Source organism: Triplophysa dalaica, chromosome 24, assembly GCF_015846415.1.
Source record: "Triplophysa dalaica isolate WHDGS20190420 chromosome 24, ASM1584641v1, whole genome shotgun sequence".
Lineage (NCBI taxonomy): Eukaryota > Metazoa > Chordata > Actinopteri > Cypriniformes > Nemacheilidae > Triplophysa > Triplophysa dalaica.
In genome coordinates this window covers 8892907-8917574 of record NC_079565.1, presented here as the reverse complement: position 1 = coordinate 8917574, position 24668 = coordinate 8892907, and the positions used below count along the sequence as shown (strand labels likewise).

Here is a 24668-nt window from a genome sequence, read left to right as displayed (position 1 = left end):
CCTCATTCACAAGAGCTCAGATTTCCTGGGCTGCGTTCAGCCCCGACAAAACGTTGCAAAACGTTTTTTAAACGGAAACAGTGGTGCGGTTGAACACCCTGTTGCGATGACGCAAGAGTTGAACTATGGCAGCCGAGATGGCCATTCTTTGTGATCTTTTTGAAGAATTTTGGACACCTGATTAAATTTGTATAAATACGTGTTGAATACTGTAAAATACATCTCTTCTAATATCTTCAATTGTTGAACTAGGTGCTCAAGTGGGTGAGAGTGACGTGATTGGTTATAATGTGTTTTTGAAGTAAGAAAAAAATGATTTTAAATTGCATGTTTGAGATTTTTTTTGTAAACTGCATTTTTAAGGAAAAACAACTCAGCAGGGGTTATTGACTAATATTTTTTTGGCTTACAAGGTTTGTGTTCAAGCATATGAAAAACACCACATAGACAATTTAAAAACATAAGGCGGACTAATGCTGAGTCCCAGACACTTCGGATTTAGGATATTTCCCACCTCAACCAGAAAATCATTTCTGGAACTGTGCATTTTTGATGTTACTAAATATTATTAATGTTACCAATTCCAGACATCAATTCCGGCTTTGATGTGGAAAATATCCTAAATCTGACATATCTGTAAGGCAGCGTAAAGCATAAAACTAGCCCTTCAAGCTCTTACTAAGCCATGACTGAATCTCAAGTTTTATAATTGTATATTAAAAAGAAACCATTATAAATCAGGGCTGTTCAATCTAACAATAGAATTTATACAAATATTTTATTACACTTGCTAGAATAAGATTGTAAACTAAATGTGTGGTCATATGTGTTAGAGTTGATTTGAGATGGAGAACGTGCCATTGCTATGTTTCTGATGTGATGTGAGCATGGTTATGCACATTTTTGCGAAACACCACACATACAACATGCAACATAACATAGAACACAGGACTAGGGATATGATGATGGGATGTTTGTGGTTATGATGATGGTAACATTTGTATAACTTTGCAGCAGCAGTTAGCCTGATAAGCTCTTTAAATCTCACCTTCTCCATTTTACAAACTTCTCACAAAAGATTTTCTGGATGAGATTTTGGTTGGTTAAGACATTCAGAATTCAACATACTTTCGTCATTCTGTAACCGTGAACCTTCTTCAGGAACCTTCATTGATCTTGCTCAAGCTTAGCTAAGTCACGAAGCATCTTCATGTTTGGATGTTCAGCGGTCAAGAGCTTTACCTGCCACCGGTTCCTCCTCCGAATTCCTCTCAGTGCGCTCTGGGATACTGAAGTCTGAGGATGTCTCGTTATCAGTGAGGACTTCTCCCGATCCACTCTCTTCTTCTCCACCTCCTTGCACAGTCCAGGATGGGCTAGGGCGCAAGGTGACCCTAAAGTCCGTCGCTAGGTTCTCACCCTCAAAGTAGAAGGAAGAGGAGTGCTCCTCATTCCCATTGTTCGTCTCATCAGTAGTCGCCTCTGTAGGTGAAGCAGTGGGGATGTATGGAGCGGTACTCCCGTCTCCTGAGGCGGAGCTCTGACCCCAGTCCAAATCCAAAAGCCAGCCGGAGGCACTGCTATCCAACTGCCCATCTGCAGAGTGTATTGGCACGGTGCTGGATTTTGGAAAGGAGGTGGGCGCAACAGTCGGGGGCACCGCTGGAGCGAGAACAGAGATGGATTCGGGAGTAGAGGTCGGCGCAACTGTCGGGGGCACCGCGGAACTGGGCACGGTGTGGGATTGTAAAGAAAAGGTGGGTGCAATGGTTTGGAATTCAGTGGGAACTGGAGCATCCAGGGACCGTCCAACTGCTTGACTTGTAACTGCGCTGATGGAAGCTGTAATATAAATGTTGAGGTCAGAAGAAGGCTTTAAAGCAAACACAGAAGATGAGAAACCAGCCTCGGGAAGGTGGTCCATGTCTGTGTCGCTGCACAGAGGGGTACCAACGCTGGAGGTGGACAAAAGCAGACAAGGGGGCGGTACCCAGGTAGAGGAGGGCATCAAGACGTTAACAGAGGCATGCAGAGAGATTTCACTTGAGGTGTGTGATGCATCTTGGGTAAAAGTAGGAGCAACCAGAGATGACTCTGGAAGCAGACTAGAATCCCCAAAGGTACCTGAGAGAGACGTGGTCGGATCCTGGGTCGTCGGCATCTGAGTGTAGTCGCTAGTGACTGGAACTGAAGGTTGAAGATACGTAACTACGCTCAGCAGGGAGACTGTACTTGAGGATTCGGAAAGGCGTGTGAAGTCGTGTTCAGAGCTCGACACTGAACCTGTCAATTCTGGTAACGTTTGGACAGGTAAGGTACTTCTACATTGGGGGTCAGTCGAGACGGATCCAGACATAACATCATCGTCACCATCATCATCACAGCCACCACTAGAGACAGGCTCTACGTCGGAGTAAGACATCACGGGGAATAGGGTGGGGTAGGAAGAGGAAGGGGTGATAGACTGTGCACCACCGGACACTGGGGGTGAAACTGTGAACGGGGTGTCCCAGTCAGGGATGAGCTCAGACAACACACTGTTGGGGGATTTGGAGGGGGAGACAGGACTCGCATGCACGTGGGACGGAGTGTCAGATACAAAGGGGGCGCTCTCACCATTGAACACCGGCTGGGTGGTCTGCGGCAGGACGGTACTAAAAGCAGTGGTTGGAAAAGGCAAGCTAGGAGTTGAAGGATGTAAGATGACCTCCAAGGAAGAGGAAGTTGATCCCTTTGGGATTTCACTAAGACTTTCTAATGGGGCTACAGTCATTGAAATCTCACCATATTTGTCTGAGTCGGTTACGGGTCGAGGCACTTCCTCAACCTCAGTAACCTCAGTTACGTCTACTGAAGCCAATGTTATGCTTATTTCAGTGGTGACGCTTGTTATGGTTGATTCTGTAAAGGTGCTTTCACTATCATCCTCTGAGGACACAATTATTACACTATCGTCCGGTCTATCGATGTGTGTATCTGTGCTGGTGGATATGACTGAGGTGATGGTAGGTTGGTTGGTATATATCACTGTAGGTTCTTCTGTATATGCCACCGGAATATAATAACGATCATTTGTCTGGGAGTCATCTACTGGGATCTGCCTTTCATTAGCCTTTGGTGTTGTTTTAATATCAAACAATGGATAGGTGGGTCTCTCTTGTGTGACTTTTGGTTGGACTGTGGTGGTTTGGATGGGATATGGAAGCTGATTTAAGTCTGGTTCCAAGAAAAAGGGATTGATGTTATAGTTTTCCTGAAGAGAGAGAGAGAGAGAGAGAGAGAGGAACAGAAAGAAAGGCAAAGTGTTTATAATTTAGCTCAACTGTAGATGGTTTGTACATAAATATAGACAACAGTAGCATTGTTTTATTTACCATTCCATCATAGTCAAATAATTCAGGATCAAGCTCTGCTTCTGAAAATAAAACAAATATAAAAAGTTAAAACACTGTATGGCCAAAGAAATTCAATTCTAAGCTGCGTATATGCGTTTTGTCATTCTTTAAACTTTATTTAAAGCCTACTAATATTAGATTTAATATAATATACAGCCACAAAAAAATTAAGAGACCATTTTAAAATAATTTTCAGTTTTTCTGAATTCACATTGTGTTTAGGTAAAATTACCATTTTTGTTTAATTCTATGAACTACAAAAAATATTTCTGATAAGTTTCAATGAAAAATATTGTTGCTATTCGCCTTTATTTGCAGAAAATGAAAACTGTAGATTATAATTTGTAACTTAGGCTACATTAACAAGAAAACAAGTTAATTTTTTTACTTGTAAGCAATACAACTGAAACATTTGTAAAATGTTTTTTCCAAGAAAGGAAAAGTCAACCACACAACCAGAGACCTTATATAAGATCAGATCAGTCTTATACAAAGAGTACATAAAGGGACATTCTCCGGGTCAAAGGGTCAGTTTCTAAGTACATACTTATTAAAGAAAAGCATTTCTTCACACAGCAGGAAAGTTGGACACCTTCATGCACTACAGTGGCTCCCAGCACACAAGAGTAGAGAGAGGTTATAATCTTGTGCAGACTCTTACCTGTCGTATGGGTCAAACTCATTGACACAAAATGATGGAAAGACCCCAGAGATTTCGCGATATGGACAAGATCGGTTTGTGAAGCATGGAAATATTGAAATAAAGGCAGAAAATGTGTGATTCCATAAAAGCCCCTACACCACGGATTTATCCTAAATCACCTTTAGATTCACAAACTTTATTTTTTCATCTGTCATCATTTACTCAGCCTAGTCATTTCAAATCTGTACGACATCCTTTCGTAGAAAAGAAGATATTTCGATGAATTTTGTTAACCGGACCCCTTTCACTTGCATTGGTTTTGTTTCTATACGATTGAAGTGAATTCATCGGCCATTTTCGAAATTTTTTAATGTACATGCTTTATAACCACAAATGCTCACCTTGCTCTGTTCTGCTATGAGCGTTCATGACTTCACTTAATACGTAATTACACTGAAAACTTGCCGGTTCAACTTTGCGTCAAGCGCGACCTTTTCAACGTAATTACGTATTTTGTGAATTCATGAAAGCGCATTGCAGAAAAGAGCAAGGCAAGCATTTGTGATTATAAAGCATATACATATTATTTTTTTAATGATAGTTTCGCTAGATAAGACCTTTAATCATCGTCTGGTATCGTTTAAAGCTGCACTGAAACTGTCATTTTGACCTTTAACCGTTTGGATTCCATTGAAGTCCACCATATGGAGAAAACTCCTGGAATGTTTTCATCAAAAACCTTGATTTCTTTTCGACTAAAGAAACATATACATAAACATCTTGGATGACATGGGGGTGAGTAAATTATCAAGAAAACTCATTTTGAAAGTGAACTACTCCTTTAAGGAATTGAAAATGTGTGACAGTTTTAATATGACTACATGTATGTCCATTGACACTAAATTATGATGCCAAGGGTTTTCAACGAGACGGATTAGTTTATTATAATTCAGTGAGAAAAATACAGATGTTCCAACATTGCAGTGTGTTATCAAGGCTAGAAATCCACTGCGAGTCGTAAATCACAGGACTTAATGCTCATGAAACATAAAAACATGCTTTTCCTCATACTGAAAAATCTGCATATTAACAGCACAAGTGATTTATAAGACAGAGTACAGAGCACAATGTTTGTATACATGTGCACCTGAAACACATATAATATACACCTAGAGATGATACAGAGAGAAAAAGAAAAGTAGGTACATGAAATCTTTTAACAAGAAGACTATAAGACGAATCACCAAAGAACCCAAAAGCTGTTACGTTAAACGCAAGTCGCTTCAATGAGAATAAAATTAAACTTAAAAATGAAACCATACAGGACTGTTTGTCTTCAAGTGGTGAAACCGACACAAAAGACAAGAGTGTATCCCATAATAAAATATTAAAGCCTAAAATAAAAATGTGATAAAAAGAGTTCGAATATTACACAAAATTGCCATAATTTATTAAAATTAAATTATTCTCACAGATTATTTCCTTGATTCCTTAAATTGACTGAGTTGAAAACTCATCTAATGTTTAATCTAAATACTGGTTTGCAGGGGTCCACCTACAATCATAAACAATTCTGTTTGTCCTACGTCTTTGGAAATCTATATAGGGCGTGTGTGTTTTTAACTCATTGTCCACGGATGCGAGGGCGGCGGGCGCGTTTGCTCTTACCAGGATCATCGAGGGGAATGTCCACGGACAGCTGCTCGCTCACTCTGCCATACAGACCATTGGTGCACACAGCAACCACCTGGACCATGTAACTGGTGTTGGCCAGCAGGCCCTGAATGATTGCCCCCTGGTGGTAAAACAAACAAACAAAGACATCATAAGGGGTGATGTCTACTGCATAGGCAACATGTACTTGACACTTTCATTTTTACATGGGACAACCTCTGGTCACCATATATTTTTTATCTTACTTTAAAGTAACAGATATGGTACATTCATTGTTTGAAAATCAATAATAGTTGATTACCACATCCTGGTCTCCGTCAGTCAAGTACTCTCGGGCAGATTCATCATCCCCCTGCGTCGGGCGGTAAGTGACAGAGTATCTTTCTATACTTGCGTCGTAGACGGCCCGCGGCCTCTCCCAGATCACAAGCATACTGGTGTAATTATGAGGGGTGACCTGCAGGTTCTCTGGCTCTGAACTGCAAACTACAAACCAGAATACAAGAACAACTATATTATAGTCTACTACAGCAAACAACTCTTAAAGGGATGGTCCACCCAAAAATGAAAAAACTTGTTTCTCTCATTTGTATGAAATTTCTTACAGCACTGTGACATGAAAAATTAGCCAGAGCTCTGGAAAAAAGCTTCACGAAAACAAAAACAATACTTTATTATTATTGTTCAAATGTTACTATGTTATTTAATAAATATAAAACTGTATTGGTCCTTCTTATCAGCTCAGACCTCTTACTGATCCGTTTAATTTATTCAATTCAGAAATGTAAAACATTTCCATGAAGGGGAAAACCAGGACAGAAATATCATTCATTTTCATAAAAAATATTTTTTGACTGGTGTGGCCACACATCATCCCTCCTCACTTCTACTATGGGCTTATATGGTAAAATGTTGCAAGTCATTTGTACAACAAAACCAGTCTTATGGGTCAGTTTTTCGAAATTGAGATGTTTACATAATCTGAAAGCTGAATAAATAAGATTTCTATTGATGTATGAGTTGTTAGAATGCCAAAAAAATCTAAATATTGAGAAAATCGCCTTTGAGGTTGTTAATCAGGGGCGCTGTTAAAGGCCATCCACTCACAAAAATAAACTTTTTATATATTTACGATAGGAAATGTACTAAGTATCTTCATGGAACATGATCTTTACTTAATATCCTAATGATTTTGGGCATAAACGAAAAATCGATAATTTTGACCCACACAATGTATTTTCGTCTATTACTAAAAAATTTCCTGTGCTTCTTAACACTGGTTTTGTGATCCAGGTTCACATTTAAGGTTTATTCCAGATGAATGTGTCAATATGAAAATCAATTGATACAGTAATAGAAGAGGTTACTTTGTAAGGTCTCAGTTTCCAACACAAGGGGGCAGAGAGGAGCCATAGATGAAAAAATGATCTACACTACAACACATGTCAAATAGCGTAAACCGCAGATGGAAATTGTACATAAAAATCTACTAAACATCACACGTTGGATGTTTTTTGTTGTCTCTTGATTAAAAAACAGTTTGATTAGTTTGAAGTCTGAATTCAACCTGTGCGAGTAAAGGGGGCCAACTGGAGAGAGACAGTTACCTAGCAACACAGATGAGTTTTGATATGTGAGCCAGAGAGAGAGCGAGAGAGAGGATCAAATTGTAGTGAGTAAACACTGTACTAATGTGTGCACAATGTAGCTGAGGTGAAGCCACTGGCTGGTTTGAGAGCTTTTACTCTTAAAGGTGGGGTTTTCGACCCCATTCACCGTTGTTGATGTTCAAATCACCAAAACAGACACACCCCTACCCCCATCTCCAGGTTTCGTCAGCGCTCGGTTTGACTAATGTCAATCCTGTGCACTGTGCACCATACTACTGACTGGCTAAAAGATTGTTTTGGTACTCGCCCGACTTTTCTAAACAAGAATTATTTGGAAATTGGACAACCCGCCTTTAACAGACACCCATCAAAAATAAACACAAGTGCAGTGGTGCCAATAACAAAATTGTAAACTGACAAGTGTGAATCTTGGCCTTGAAAAAAAACTTTACGCAACTTCAAGTTACTGTAAATCCCAATGAAACAGTTAGTCGTTACAAACTATTACTGCAACATCATGTTACTGTATGAATAGCATTCCCAACACAGGCTGATCTTCATTACTGTTCAATTACAAGTGCACAAACAGGCTATTTTCCATTGCCGGTGGCCACTAAAAACATAGCTCCCACGTGCAGGCTTGCCAGCACACCCTGTACCAGAACAGCCGAAAATAGGGCATCGACATTCAACCGCTGATCTGTTAATGGTGAAATGCACCAGGATAAACCAGTTCAGATCCTGTCAACTATTACACCCCATCCTATCTGTAATCGATTTGTAAAATATTAAGATAATAAAATGTGAGGATGGTGATAACAACTCACTGAAAATTGCAGATGTGGGTGTATATCAAATATTTAATATTTTTGAGGTAATTGTGTAGAAGATATAAAACTACAGAATATCACGAGTATTGAATATTGTTGAAAATTAGGATTTAATTTCCCAAAAATTACACGGATACGCAAATTCCCCCCACGTGCAGGACAACGTCATCTACATTTATTCATTTACTTGTAAATACTAAGTTGCCTCTAGGTAAATCTATCAAAACTTCTACAGCCTCTTTTAAGGGGTTGTTAAATCAGGTTAGACCTAAATATATTAGTAACAAGTCTCAAATCTCGTATGTTATCCATAAAGGGTCATATAAAAGTATTGAATATGGCTAAAAATGGGCCAAATGTCTGACTACATTCACATATAGCAAGTAGGAAAAGGCCTGGAGGGGCCTACCGAGTGCTAAAATAGAAACCTTATTTAATTGAGAAGCAGTTGTTGGAATTAGAAATCATGTTGGAGGCTAATTGGATCTGTGACCCTCAAACCGCCTGCCTTCCTTGAATCCTTTTGAATAAAAGAACTCCAGAGTTCTGTGTGTGTACTGCATGTTTGTGAAGTACGTACTGGGAGTGTGCACCTCCTCGACACCAGTGTAGGATGAGAAGACCTGTCCCATGAACTGGTCCTGCTGTTCTCTGTAGTTATTCTGAAGGTAGTCCATAAGCATGACATATCCAGCCTGCTGCATAGTCATTACCTCGCAGAACATCTCCAGCTGCACACATGGAAACACAAGACTTGGATGGCAAACATCTATATTCACAATTCATACGCTTGAAGCTTTCTTAAAAAAAGCTATTCAAAGATGCTGAGTGTAATTTTTTGGAGGCTCTAATGACAGAAATACAATATAATATATATAACTATGTCTTCAAAGGTGTATAAAGACCTTACATAATGAAGCGTTATGTTTTTATTGCCTTAGAATGAGCTATTTCTATTTGTATACAGGGTCCCCTTATATAGAATTCATCATGTTGTTTCTGTTCTACAGAGAGCGTTTCGTAAATGTGTCTCCTCCTTTGGAAAAGAAGCGGAAGTTTGACGGCATATTTGTCATGTGAGAGCCACCGTAGTGCCTCACCACTAGGTGCTGCTAAGTGAATAAGCAATAATAAGGCTCATTACTCATTCATCGTCTCAATATTTATATTATTTTTAATCACTCCTGGTTATAAAATACTGTAAGCAAACTTTACAAAAGATAAATATGTGAAAGAGTGAATAATATTAACGCTTCAAAACATCATTACTTTATCAGTCTCAGACTTTAAATTTCTATTGGATTACTGAACTCATTCAAATTGACTCTATATGTTACTTTACACACCATTTTTTTTCAACTTCAAACATATATACACAGTGTAGGCCAGCGGTAAGACATTTCCATTGTGTACAAACTTCAAAGCCGCTCTTTAATGTTCGTGAGTCATTTCTATTGTGACGTCACCAAGCGTGGGTTTGTTACCTTACGGTAAAACTTCTGTTTTCACCAGACGTTTCGACTGCAACTAGTATTGACTTGTCACTCGAGGGCAACAGCCCCAGAATGAAAGACACACATTACAAAAGGTGTATTTAAGTATTTACAGTCTTTTGTGATGCGTAACCCTATACTTACTCTCCTTTATAACGTGACAGCGTTCTTTTGAATGCGTGGCATTTTATATTTCAATAATCAAAGAAAAGTTGTTGGTTTCTTGTTTTTAAAGGAGATGACTTCCTCTTTAGTATGTGTTGTCAAAAGCTCAGCAGACGTAATTATAATATGCTATGAAATGTCAAACCAAATGTAAAACACAAACACAACATACCACAAAAGAAATGAAACGGATCTATTGTAAAACCAAAATAACATGTGGGAATGCTAATTGACATATGCGCCTTCACGTTTGGGCGTGTGCAACATTTCAAGCTAATTGATTTCCGTTCCCAAGTGTTTTTGTCACACAGAATCTGGGTTACGCAACAGAAGCTGACTGACTCTAAGACAGACGCTGTAGAAACAGAATTCCTTTTTCTTTCACCTTAAAGGACAACATCAGACGTTTGTCATGATTCTGCCGCATCATGTCATTTTTCTCTTGATCTATTGGCAGGATAATGACAGAGCCTCGTGTTTTGTGTGTAGAGAGGCATATTATTGTTGTCATGCTCTCTCCGGTCTCGTCTTTGTCCCCGCCCATTGTTTTCTCATTATTGCTTGTTAATGATTTCACTTCCCCACCTGTTCCCCTCTTGATTTGATCCCTTATAATGCTTGTGTGTTTCTGTCCTGTGCTGCTTCATTGTGATCTGTTTGGTGAGTTGTGCTTTTCAGTCTAGTCTTGTCTAGTCTAGTCATTTGTAGTCCATGTCAAAAGTTAATTTTAGTCTTGTGTTGGTGTAGTCAGTCTTCGTCCTGTCCTGTGTTGTCATGTTATTACATTCCTCTATTCCTCCTCGAATTTTATATAAATTACAGCGTTAGCTGTATCTACTAAAGGTACTAATACATTTTGTGACTCTCCAAGGACTCAGCTAAAAATCTCCTTAACTGTTCAACTGCAGTAAATGTCCCCTACATCTTGGATGGGCTTGGATGGTCAATTGTAATCTCCTATTGACCTTTAAACCTGTTAAAAATCATTACACATATTCCCTGCTTACAAAACATTTACCTGTACATCTGAGATGGCCACAGTGTTTTTGAAAACAATCCACTCGACAGTCTCAGAGCAGGGAGGAGTGGTCAGAGAGCCATTATAGATGAAGTACTTCTCTGTGGAGTTGGGGAGGAGTCCCTGAAGAGTGAACGGAGAGACAGGGCCACTCTTTCCTGACCAGAGGAAACGGTAAAAAATTATGTTGAAAATGGAGATATTTCTAAGATTATTTATCATTAATGCGTTTTATTTTTCTCAGGGTTTAAAAGCGTCCATAAGAGACAATATAATTCAATATAATACTATGTTAATACCTATTTTGGTAATGAACGACTTAGCCCAACTTGATGAACAACAGTGCGAGCTACAGCAGACAATCATAAGAGCTTATCTGCATGCAGAAGTCTAAAATGTAAGATATAAATGAATAACGGAAAATGTGCTATCTACACTCCAAGGAACCCTGAACAACTTCAGAAAAATATCACAATTATTAATATGAAATAAAGATATGAAGACAGCTCTTACCATAACGGCTGACACTGTTGACAGCATCAAAGATGGCCAAATAATTTTCATTATCCTCATTACTCGCCTTTACAGAGACAAAACACATATTAAAAATAAATAAAATATAGAAAATATTATTAAATATGATTCAATAATTGATTTGAAAAATGTTAGCCTGATTTTCAAAAATGAAAAATGTTAGCAACTGACAGTTCTGGGACATCATTGACCACCATACTAGGAAAGATTCAAATGTTGGTCAAAAGTGCCCCAGAACTGTGTTCATTCCTCAAAAATATTAAATTATGTGTTTAACAGAACAAAAATAAAATGATACAATAATTGCTCCTACTTTGGTAATCAATGATCTCTCAGAAATGTCAGTCGCTAACATTTTTCCAAATATCTTTCTTTGTGTTCATCAGGACAACTTATACAGGTTTGGAACAACTTGAGGTTGAGTAAATGAAGACAGATTTTTCTTTTTTGGGTAGAGTATCCCTTAAATTGAGACGGTGGTCTCTGCAGAGCAAAACTTGGGCTTTTCTTACCCTGATAGACATTTTCAATCTCTTCTCTCTTGGCAAAGTCAAAGTACAAAAAAATAGCGATTCCCAATTCGTATCTCCCATAGCTTTGTTAAAAACGGCCATCCTGTTTGAAAACACCCAATCCTTTTTTGATTGGACGGTTGAAAATGACTATCCCGGTTGGGAAACGTCCAATAATTGAGAAACGCCCCGGCCTGCGTTGTTTGCAGAGACCTGTTTTCCTTTAATACTCTAATACTTTTACAAGGCTCATATACCCTTTTGGCCCCTAATCCTTGTCAAACTGCCCTTTAATCCCACTGTTTCCATGCATGTGCTTAAATTACATTTACAAGACACATAAGGACCGACCTTTAAAACGTTGTGTAAATATATCCCTCCGCATCTTATTTGCATTCAAAACTACACGGTTGCTACGCAATGAGGACACGTTCATACAAGCATCACCTTGAACAACTTCATTAAATTGCACACACTAAATACCAGAACATCCTCAAAAAGGATTACGATAGTTTACAGCAATCAGCTTGCGGTAATGTTGTTTATCTTCAACATCGGAACAACCGTGCGAAGATGAGGACTTCTGAAAGCGCTCTCTGCCTAAGGGTATAGGGGTGTGGTGAGATGTTTTCAGGAGCACTTAACATGAATAAGATAGCAAAAAGACCCACTACACAGCACAAAGCCAGTTGACTTAAGAAAACCCATTGCACCGACCGAAAAGAGCACTGCCAGCGCGGTGATCTTTCCTCCTTCTCTGAAGGCCTCATCGAGATCATCGAAAGCATCTGCCTCGTAACAGTATATCTGCATCTGTGCCAAACAAACAACATCTGAGACGCATTAAAATCATATTACTAATTCATAAAGTTTTAATATTAAATGCAAAGACTGTTGTACCTCCAGGGGAAACTTCTCTCCATTTATGCTGTGTTCAGAACCGTCCGAGGAGGCATTGCACAGGCCCCAGTGGAACGTTATGCGTCCCACCTTAAACCTGGACTTCAGACCCCCTCCACTCACATAGAAGTCTCCTCCCACATTAATTGCCACTAAAGAAAAAATTGATTCACACCAATTCAAATTTTTGCAATGCATTTTAATTTTTTCATATGTGCATTATGGTAGACACCGTTTCCATTTGATCAAACATCTCACCAGTTTTCCCATCATTATTTGCTGTAGTGGAAACTGATGTTCTTTCTGTCCAGCCCTCTAATCTCAGCTTCTGGAATTGAACTTTGACCTGCGCCAAGCTCTCCTCGATGTTGATCGGTGATTGTTTGGCATTGTTGCATGACGGGTATTTCTTTGCCCAGTAGTTTTGGTTTAGAGTTCCTGCAGGGAATACAGTTTATTGGATAAAATCATTTGACAAATCTTAAAAGGATGATCATTGGTTTTACAAACACAGGATTTACAAAAATTAGCCATTCATAAACACACTTTATTCGATGTGTATATAGTAGTTTGAGTTATTCCGAGTACTTTTTGTGGAGGTCCCAACGGCATAGAAAACAATGCTGAAGCAGGTCACCAGCAGTTCTAGGTCACAGTCATTAGCATATCAATAGTTGTATTACACCCCCAGCAGTCCAAAACACTGCTGTACACTGCAGATGAATACAGCACACAAAAAACAATAAATGACTAAAGCAATAAAGGGTTTGGTAGAGTTCTGCCAAATTTGTCTATCTGAAACAGCATGATGAAAAAACAGATCGATGATCAATAAAAGTTGCTATGAAATCTAGGGCTGGAAATGGGGGAACGTGGAGGGACGGAATGCAGGGAGTGAATTTTAAGGGGGTACAGAGTTCTACCTCAAAATTACGATGATTTCCAGCTTTTATCCATGAAATTGCCCCGAAACCATATGTACATTTAATCCATAAAAAAGTGGCATTTTATGCATCTATGCTTTAAAAATATAAAACATGTCCCTAACCATTCAGTGAAAACAATAAAATAATAAATATAAATAATAAGGAACTATTTTTGTGCAAATAATATGGTTATTAAAACCAACACACAGTTAATGATTGACAGATGAAGCTTATCATTATTATTGAGTACGTTTCTATTTTACTGCAATTTTAACATCATGTCAAAGTTTAATAGCTGTTTACAACAATCACTATATATATAACAGAGTAATGATAGAGTTTTGTGCAGATGGGTTTTGACTTGTCACTCTATTCTGAATCATGTAAAGATGAATCATTAGACAAGCTGCAGCTGGTGCCGTACTCTGAAAAGTTTCATGTTAAACAGTTTGACAAGCTTAAAGATGGATGCTTTCCATCCGAATGTTTAAGAACCAACAATTTTGCTCTTTTGCTCAGCTTTTTCCTACAGAGGACCGAGAACAAACATCAAATGATTTCAGGATTGTTTACCCGTGTATTTCCATTATTTCTCTCTGTGGAACATACACGTAAACAATCTTCTTCAAGAGGATTTTTTGTTTTCGGAAAGGATAAAATGATGTAATGATAGAAAATTGAGGCTAATTCAAAAGCTGTTTTTATTGGTCATAAAATGTTTGTTGAGGGGTATACAAGAACATCACCAGAACACCATAAGGGTGGGCTTGTTTGATTAAGCAACCACTTAGCACCCCCCTAGAAACCTTAAATTATATAATTATGTACACATTTAACAACAGAACATCCATAATAGTATACAAACATACAGTCTACTCGGTACTCACAAATTCAGATCATTACATATTTCAGAAACGCCTTCCAGCTGTCAAGAGGAATGCTGCATATTTGCTTGCCAGACAATGGCACGAAAAAAAGCTTTGTCTAAATGATAAGACCTTTATAATTGGAAAGAATACCGGGGGACTGCTGTCAAAATTATTGTGGTGTTATTTGTGAAAGAGAATGCTAATGGTATTTTCTTGTAATTGCCAAAACGACAGATCTGTCGAATCACTCTCCCACTCTCATTTTAGATCCCTGCTTTCTTTTACAGAAACAATTAAAGGTAACAAGTACACCATATTCTCTCTAAAGAACAGCTCCACCCATCTCATACAAAATGTAGACCAATGTCAGCATTGTGTATAGATTAAAAAATCCCTTTGGAAGTGGAGTCGATATGCATGAAAAAAACAGGCATCATTTACCAAATTATCCATTTGTGAGAAGCGAAATCGTGTTGGACTCTAAATTGTGAAGTACGCTATATCAGGCATTAACATTGGAATGACCCAGGCTTATCCAGGCTAACATTTCTTTTGATAAAAATAGCCCCTCTCGAAGCGTTTATATCAAAATTAGAGACTGATTTGCCCATTTCACTAACAGTTAGACATAACATTACGAGCGATCTGAAAAAAGGGGTCAATGAAGGGGAGGGGGCATGGCATTCTGGGTATTACTGATGAACAATGTCCCATCTGCACGACCACCCGCCTGCAGCCCAGACGCTATAGTGCCCCCTTTGTTGTGCCAACCTCCAGTGACACCCAAAATACCCATTTGTTGTGGCGGGCTGAAGACAAGGAGGCATAGAATGCCAAAAAGAGAGAGATGAATTAAACAATGAGTGACGAATGATAATTCTCATTAGACAACAAAAGAGAGACTATTGTTTTATCTTGCATTCTCATGTCATAACTTAACAGAACAACATTCCTGGACTAAACCACTTTGCTTGGAAATGATGAATGAAATGGGCAGTGTGACAATGAAACATGAGATGAGAAGTAAAAAATAGAAATTATGAACTTTGAAATGTGGCCGAATTTTATTAAGACAGAGACGGGGGAGTTCTTCATTGTTCCAGAGATGGATGCGAGCTGGAGATGAAAGAATGAGTGCAACAGATGTGTCACTCATGGTGTTTTCTGTTTACTAAACAGGGATGTTAATTCAAACAAACAACATAGTCATTGTGTCTTTAGGGTGCTGGCAAAACTTAAAGGGGTTGTTTAATGAAAAACAGTTTTGTCTTTGCTCTTCTGTATCTCATTTGCTATGAAGAGATAATTTAACAAGTTGCAATCTTCACATCAAATGGTTATGAAATGCAACCTACAAACGACCTTCAACAAACATTGCTTTTTGAAATATTAAAGAATACTGAAATATCGCTTATTGCTCCCTGAACTCTCTATCTTTGTATAAAAGCGTCTGCTAAATGACTAAATGTAAATGTACATTCTTTTGTATTAAAAGTCATCATATTTAAATAAGGTCATATTTTCCAGTTTCACATATTACAATCTACAGATTGAGATGCAAATGTGCCATTTGAGTGAAAACATTCATACAGAATCAAGGCATCCATGAAAGAAAAAAAGTTTCCTAAGATTGCATTTTAGGTACTAATGGATTCTAATGAAAATGCTTAATAGCTTCTACATTTCTAATCAAATGGAATTTCCAATCATATAGGGATTAAAGTGAATGTCAGAGCAAAACAGTATGAAACCCATACCCTTTTACACAAAACATATACAAAAAAGCAGCAGACGACTTTATGAAGAAAAGCCAGATGAAGGGGCACAAAAAATCCCAGCACAGCCTTAAATTTTTGACATGCACAGGGCGAGACAGGGACGATGATTTAGGCCATGTTAACCCTGACAGCCCATATTAAAGGATGAGGATGAGTTTAATATGTGGCAACTCCCAGCATGCTTAGACAAGATGATCTTTAAACCTGTGCTGGAATGATGCAGAGATGTCATCATTGCAAAGATAATTCTGATTCCTGATAATCACTGTGCAGATGCAAATCCTGTTTGAAATAAACCCGGGGAGGTATACAACAGAAGTATTGTTGGAATACTAACCCTCATAGGACCAGTCTATGTTCTCTGAGAGTTTCTTCTGTGATCTGATTCCATACGCTTCTGATAGATCTGCTGAAGAAAGACAGACAAAGTTTATTATTCCATCATAATGACCGTAGATATATATAACAAGATGCTGCATTCATGAGCTCCAGACACGTGGACATGTCCGCCATCTTGGAACGGTCCACTGACGTCACTCACAGTTCACTAGAATGCCATAAAACTGCGCCACGCACCCATGGCTGTAAATTCCCTAAAATTGTCACGTGATAGTGTAACTGACTTATACTGCCAAGTTTTGATCAGTTTGTTATTCTGAGACAACACAATCTATTGCAAACATGTAAACATTTTCGGAGTTGGCGATAATTCGCATGAATTCGTACAATCTCATTAGTACTTTATAGTAATATTTGCCTTCGTGCCAGTGATGTTAGGTTTAGGGGCGGGGTCAAGGCAGGGTCTTCAGTATTGCTTTTTCCCTAGTATTCATACATTTTTGTATGATTCACTTCGTATGAAATCAGACGAATAAGCCAATTTAAAATCCCTATAGATATAAATAACTTTGATTTTCCACAGCAATACATATGTTTTCGTAATCATACACAGTCAGCTTGTTCTTAAGTGTCTAATGTGGTGGGAGACCGGCCTATAGCGGCCCATAGAAACATCTAGTTATTTATATCTATGATAATGAAAAAAACATGTACTCAACTGTAAAACTACAATACAGACCAAAATTCTGAGAGTATGTTTTCAGACAACCTGATCTCAAAGGCGCTATTTTATGAGGTGGCTAATTCGTATGATTTCACATGAAGTGAATCATAGAAAATTATGTATAAAAGTATGCTTACTGGGGAAAAAGCAATGCCCCTGATGCCCCTGGCCTAACCCCGGCCCTAAACCTAAAATCGCTGGCGCGAAAGCAAATAATACAAAAAACTATGAATGAGATTGTACGAATTCATGAGAATTAGCCAAAATTAGCCAACTAGGAAAATGTTTACATGTTTGCAATAGATTGTGTTGTCTTAGAATAACAAACTGATCAAAACTTGGCAGTATAAGTTTACGTTTTTCTTGGCCCATGAACATCACAAATCCCAACAGAAACAATAAAACAGCATTAAAAAACAAATATTACGACATATTTATAATTAAAGTTTAACCTTACTATTCTGCAGGCTGCATGTTTACTCAAAATGTAGTATGCAAAAATTGATTGACGTAAGAAAGATTTAATTTAAAACAAAGATTGTGCGTAAAAAATGAATAATGAAATTCCTTTAGACTTTCCTTTAGACTTTCTCTCACCTCATGTGAAAAGCTCAAGAGTTCTACCACTTAAAACAACACTTAAAGAGAAATGCTTTCTTGTTGTAATCCTATTGTCAGAATCCTGTTATGTAGCAATTCCAAAATCAAATGACATCATTATATTACGACAGCTATTATGAGTCAAATTTGAAGAACAATATGGAAATCACACATCTTGTGGCCTTAGGAAAGAGTTTAAGAAGTTCACCTCTTGACCTCTATTATTCCCATTGTGTGGTGGTTTATTCGGTCATCTTGAGTACGATTTTATTAGTGTTAAGAAGGTCATCAACCTCAAGACTTTAAGGTCATTCTGCAAAATTCATCTGTAGAGTTCATCCTCTTTGCTTTTAAAAAGTCAGATCCCCTACTGCTCACCAAGGTTTGCAAAAAATCTAAATTCTGAACTTATAATCATGTTAGGACACAATAAAGCATATCAATCCTTGTCGATATTCCATGGGACAGATTTAGTCTGCAAATCCCATTCCCAAAATCAAACAAAACAAAGACGAAAACTTTGTCCTCTACATCAAACAACATTTATTTATATTTAAAGGAACAGTTCTCCTTCATTTAGCGTGACAACCCCATTCAATATCATTTCACACAAGATTAAACCATTTTTGGGAGTAACGTAAGAATGACTAGATCATGACAGAATGTTTATTTTTGCATGAACTATTCCTTAAAACTCTCCACAACCATATACTTCATAATTTCCAGTCATTGACCCGCACAATAAGAGGAAAATAAACTAAAAGCCTTTCGGGCAATGCATTAATTACCAAACGATTATTAAACTATGTTTCCATGTGGGTCGGACAACTGATCCACAACCGTCCACAACTCTGTCCCATTCCAATCTAACCACTTCAACTGCAACTCCACAAACATAAATAGACCAGATCTGGGAACTGATCGGCAAACCGTGCTGCTTTGCTCAACTGCAAAGCAAGAAAGTTGGGCAAATTTAACAAAGAACCACAGATGGCATTCAACGTTCACTGTTCACTTATAAGGCTGATAAGAAACTATTAAGCTGTCAAAAAGTTAAACTAAGAGGAACCATTTAATGCCCCCATTCCTTTTAAGCTAACTATGCCTTTTGAGTCAATGGCCCACAGCCAAACAAGACAGCGTTAATGCTTTCAAAAGATAAAAGAAACCGCCCTAAAGAGGGCCCTGTCCTTTGGGTACAAGTGCACAATGTTAGCAACAATGGCTTTGACATGAAACACCTTTACACCTTTTTGCTAGGACACTGTACCTTACACTGGCGTGTTAAATGAAACGGGCTGCATTCACCAGCAGCAAAACTATGGTCTTAGCTCATCTTTCTGCCAGCTTTGTCTGTCTTTCTACATACACTTTTCAAGACCACATGTGCACCTGTTAGGCCATACAAACATACACACTTTCACACTGTATAAAAGTGTCTAGTAATACATGCTAATTATAGCTTTAACACAGGGTTTCGCTTTCCTTGGTCAATTTATAGTTTTTTCCAGTGCCACGCTCTGGCAAAAGTCAAAAATGTATTTATTGTACCCTTGGAATCCACTAAATAATTACAATAGTGAAAATAGCTTCTGCCAAAACCCATTGTTTACTGGAACAACAATAAAGAAGTTATTTCTTTCAGTATACTTTTAAATAAGAAATTATACTTTAATTATGCTTTTTATGCACTTCTCAGAAATATACTTATGTTTACTAGACTTATAATGACAGAAACGTAGTAGAAATGCCTATTTTGCCAATACGTGACCTCTATTCTACTTTTAAGAACACAGTAACCAAAGTATTCAAATTATACGTGTTTACTTGAATACCCTCATAAATACACTTTTCACATTTTTTTTCTCTTGTAATATACTAAGAGTATACTTCAAAGTGTACTTCAATCAGCTAAAGCTTTGTTGTTAATATTGAACTGAACTGTGAGTGCATCTATAAGTTTACTTGCAGTATTCAAATAAAAAAAACTGTTATAAACTAGTTGTGTACTTTACTGTTACTATTACTGGTATTAAACTAAACGGTGGGCCGGTTAAGACCATGGTAGTATACTAACTACATAAACTATACTTAAAAATGCACTTGAACTTTACTTACAGTAAGTAAATTAAGAATGTGGAGTAAAAAAACGAAATACAGGAAATTTTGCTGGCTTTTGAAAGCTTCCATTACCAAGATAACACAAAAAAATCCAACTCACTTAAAGGTCCAGTCAGTTATATCTAGCGCAAGGTTGCAAAATGCAAAACAACAGCTCTGTCCACCCCTTTCTCTCCCTCTCAAAACACTACGATGGGTGACAGAACATGTCGAATTACATGCAAGGGGACCCGCGGTGTATAGAAATAGCTCATTCTAAGGTAAAAAAAACAACGCTTTATTGTGTAAGTTTTTTATACACCTCTGAAGACATGTATATTATATCACATTTCTATTAATAGATCAGATCAATTACGCACTGGACCTTTGAGAATCTTGAATGGAATGGATGCAAGGAATACAATAGCACACATTAAAAAATGAGTGCTAAGCACATTATTAAAGAGTGGTATCATCAAAAAATTTCATTTTCCAAAATGCTCTAAAAACAATTCATCAAAAAGGGACAAAATTAGTCTTTAGGTTAATATAACCCAACAACTGGTATATATCTGAACCAACACTGGGTTAAAACAACAAGGTTTATTTACGACCCAACGGTTGGGTTTTGACCCAACGATGGCCATTTTATTAGGCAAGCGTGGTGACTGAACATTTCTTTTTGTATTGCATTCAAAAATATGCTATAAAAACCAGGAAGGGGAGAACATTCTGCCGAAAAATTCTGAAATCTTTTTGTGTGAACTGTCTCTTTGACTAAAGATCACCACAAACTACTTTCACATGATCACATCTACAAAACAAAATGTTTACATACGGCCCAGTACTAACTTACAAGGGGACATTCTGAAACATAAGCCACTCAGGTGAGAATAACAAAAGAACATAAATAATGAAACAGCACTGAAGTCAACAGAGAAGCAGCCATTCGCTCGCTCCCGCCCATATGAACTGCAACCGTGTCCTTTCTCATGATCTGCCCCATTCACAGCGCCAATACAAACACAACAATGAGATCAGTGCTTCAGCCGTGAGAGCCGCGGCCCGACTGCAGGTCTGAGCATTGTAACGCCCTGCTGCCCGCCTGATTGCTTTTGTCTGAGAACCCATATTCCCTTTCACCCAATCAGCAGCTCCCGTTTGAGCCAAGAGCTTTACGAAGGGCTTGATTTCCCGGTACATGGTGTAACAGACAGTGAATGAATGACAACAAAGAGGAGTTTGGTTTCTGTCAACTTTTAAAAAAGTTGGGGCTTATAAGCGACACGTCGTTCTTCTAAAAGCTAGTCTTTGGAAATATTTTTGCCAATGAGGCTTTGATTTGAAATGAAAGAGGATGACAGAGAAAAAGATCAAGTAAAGAAGGTGATACTTTCTTCGTACCTCTCTATTACATTAGGAACCAGAGAACACAAGCAATCCTTGAAGAGATGTGCCACAGGAGACCTCAGTTGTCATTAGTGAAATTAAAGCTGTACAGACACCCAGCAGTGTACGCAAGAGTAAGATCACAGAGTAACCAACAGATGACACAAAAGACCGAACATTATTGATCAATCACCTCAAAAGACTCTCATTCTTGCAACATTATGCTAAAGTGTTGATATGCTGATAAACAGATCCCTCCTTAGTATCTACTTCTGTGTCGTCCGCCATATTGGAGCAATAGGCACTCGAGAGCGAGTTGCCTGTGTGCGTGTGCAACCGTAGATATAGATATAAATATTTTCCTCACTTTATTTACTGTATAACTTGACAGACGATTCAGAATACAATTTTACATTTTAATACTATTGTAGGGGAGGTATACATATCTTCAAATAATACATACTGTTATGCAGACGCAAGTATTATATGCTAAACTTACTCAAAAAGTAAGGGGGTAGGCTAACACAACATTGCAGTTAATAGTTAACACTACAAATGCTGTTAGTTATATTGAGTTAATAAATATAAAAAGAATATCCAGCTTTCCTGTAGCTCGGTGGTAAGAGCATTGCAAGGTTGTGGGTTCGATCCCAGAGGATTCCACATACAGTAACTATGTATAAATGTATAGGATAATACTACGTCGCTATGGATAAAAAGCGTTTGCCAAATGCTTTAATGTAAATATCCAAAGCATGCTCACCTGTAAAAGGTAATCTAATTTCTTCAGGAACTTAAATCTCTGTGGTTTTTGGCATTCTAGGAAATCTTGTCGAATTTCTACTGTGAAGGATGACAGGACTGATGGGTCTACCACTGTGTCATCTACATATACATATCTATGTGTGGGACACTTTCCTAAACTTTAGGATACCGTTCATGATTTAGTACTTTTAAACCGATCTGAAGAGCCAATTATGCAACATGATGAAGTTGATACAGCAAACTTGAAAAAATAGGAAAGAGGAATATTTTTTCATTTTCAAGAAATGTAAATAAACGCATGCCAGATATGAAAGTCATCATGAAACACAAGTAGCGATGATCATATTGTCCATATCGTGATGTAAATACGAGTGAAACAATGTGAAAAAAAAGTAGGGAGGGAGTTGGTTTCATCTATTGAGAACTGATTGGAGAACCGTCAATTGCTTCGTATCGAGGGGGGTTAACGTTATGGTTTGGGGGCACATGAATTAAAAAGTAGTCATTTATAATAAATAAAAAACACTGCGATATTACAAAAACAGTCATATTTTCATAGTTACTTTAACTGTTTCAAAAGCAAATACACTAAAAATTAAATGAAGTTACGTTTTCTCTTAATTCATGGGGTAAATTCTGAAAAATATTCTGTATGGAATATAAAACTAATATTCTGTTCAAGACATCAAAAGTGAGTACATAAAAGAATAGAGAAATGGTGCCCGCAAGCTAAACACTGTGAACAAGCTTGTACCAGAGCAAACAGATTCTGTTTATAGGTGTGCGAGTGTGGAACAAACATAATCTCATTTTGAGTGTGTGACAGGATGCTTCTCAAGTGTGTGTGGGTTATATGTGCCTTTAATTGCACTGAAATATCAACCCACTACATTTCAACATCCATTTCCATTGAGCTGATAAGAGCGACGGGAACATCACTGACAAAACAGTAGAGATTTACTTCCCATCATCCTCTACTTCAGCAGACCCTGCTTAGACCTTTTAAGGGCCTGGTACAAGATTCACATAAAAGTTAGGAGAGTACATGATAAGAACTGATTTTAGCCTTAATGCTATACTGTAGGTCATATAAACTTCAGAAAAACGGTCATATTCCAAATCTGCATAACTTGTTCTATACTTAAAAATGAGATTTTTACGATACTTATGATATTATGAGATTGTCATGCTTATTTTGCTTGAAAGCTCCAGCCCCAGCAAATTCTATAAAAATTCCTGTTGTGCTTCATGGAAGAAAGAAAGAAGCTATTCTGAGGTTTCTTTTCTATTTCTATAATAAAACAACCCCAGTCCGGTTTACACAGGCCATTTTAGTCAAAGAGTCGTATTGACCAATCAGCATGCAGGAAATGTTTAGTTACTACTCTGGGAAAATAAACATGACCCCTCCCATCTCGCACCCGTCGCCATGGACACAGTTTCAACCCCGTTTCTTTCACTACGACTCAGTTTACTAATGTTTCTATTCTTTGAGTGAACTTAACACCATAGTCGTGTTACATGTTTTGTGACACTGAAAGCAGTGTTGTTGTTCACAATTAGCTGGTTTTGATAACAATTTCCTGAAGCAAAAAAGCAGAGTGTGCTACTCTGTCTGCTAAAGGCAAAACAGTTGTAAACACAGTTTAGACTTGGATTGGCAGTGTTTTGAAAATAAAGAGCCCTTCTAAACCTTTTGTTTACAATGTAAGAGCGCTTTGAAGAAGACAGTTTTACTCGGAGCACTTACTCAGAATTTTACACAGTCATAAAAAGACTTACAGACCAAAACTAGCAAAAAAGTGAGCGCAGGAAGAAAATGGAATAAAAACAAATTACGATGCTGTTCCCCAAAAGACTAAGCTATGTCACTACCATCAACAATGGAAACTTTTATGATATGATTTTTGAAGGCAGATTTATCTCAAAATACTTGGGTAGTTGGTTTGAATGTGTGTATAGTTCGCCGTGTTGTTTCTACAGTATAGTACAGAAAGCGTTTTAACGTGACGACATCTTAGTCCTGTGTCAGCCACCGTAGTGCTTCGAAAAGGAGTTAGTCCTTGGTTGTAATTCGCAACCTCACCACTAGAAGCCGCTAAATTTCATACACTGGACATTTAAAGCTTATTTGGCTACTTTTTGAACTGTAATAATGGGGAGATATTAAGAAACAATGGATGGGATTGATATAATTCAAACCTATATCAGATGTTTACAGTTTTGTTCCTTTTTGTTTTATTTATCAACTTTCACCTATTTTAAACACATTTATTGATTTATTTAGAAACATATCAAGTTACTGCAGCATATCTTGAAAACTGTTCCAGATGAGAGATACAACTAAGAATAGTATTATAAGACACTGGGTGAGAGATACGTAACATTAAAATTCACAAGGTGA

General features: G+C 37.8%; 1 protein-coding gene across 4 annotated transcripts in view; it reads right to left on the bottom strand.

Annotated features, from left to right (window-relative positions):
- Nucleotides 1-24668, bottom strand: part of ptprz1a (protein tyrosine phosphatase receptor type Z1a) — a 46710-nt gene that overhangs the window by 14817 nt on the left and 7225 nt on the right. For 2 of the 4 annotated variants that reach the window (XM_056739287.1, XM_056739290.1), the window contains exons 2-12: nt 16685-16756; nt 13033-13212; nt 12775-12926; nt 12592-12687; nt 11342-11408; nt 10829-10986; nt 8733-8883; nt 6014-6198; nt 5707-5833; nt 3375-3415; nt 1243-3253 (exon numbers count right to left, since the gene is read on the bottom strand). In XM_056739287.1, the coding sequence (XP_056595265.1) occupies nt 1243-3253; nt 3375-3415; nt 5707-5833; nt 6014-6198; nt 8733-8883; nt 10829-10986; nt 11342-11408; nt 12592-12687; nt 12775-12926; nt 13033-13212; nt 16685-16756 (3240 nt within the window). The remainder of the gene's footprint in view (nt 1-1242; nt 3254-3374; nt 3416-5706; nt 5834-6013; nt 6199-8732; nt 8884-10828; nt 10987-11341; nt 11409-12591; nt 12688-12774; nt 12927-13032; nt 13213-16684; nt 16757-24668) is intronic. The other 2 variants (XM_056739291.1, XM_056739289.1) reach the window with 2 other exon arrangements.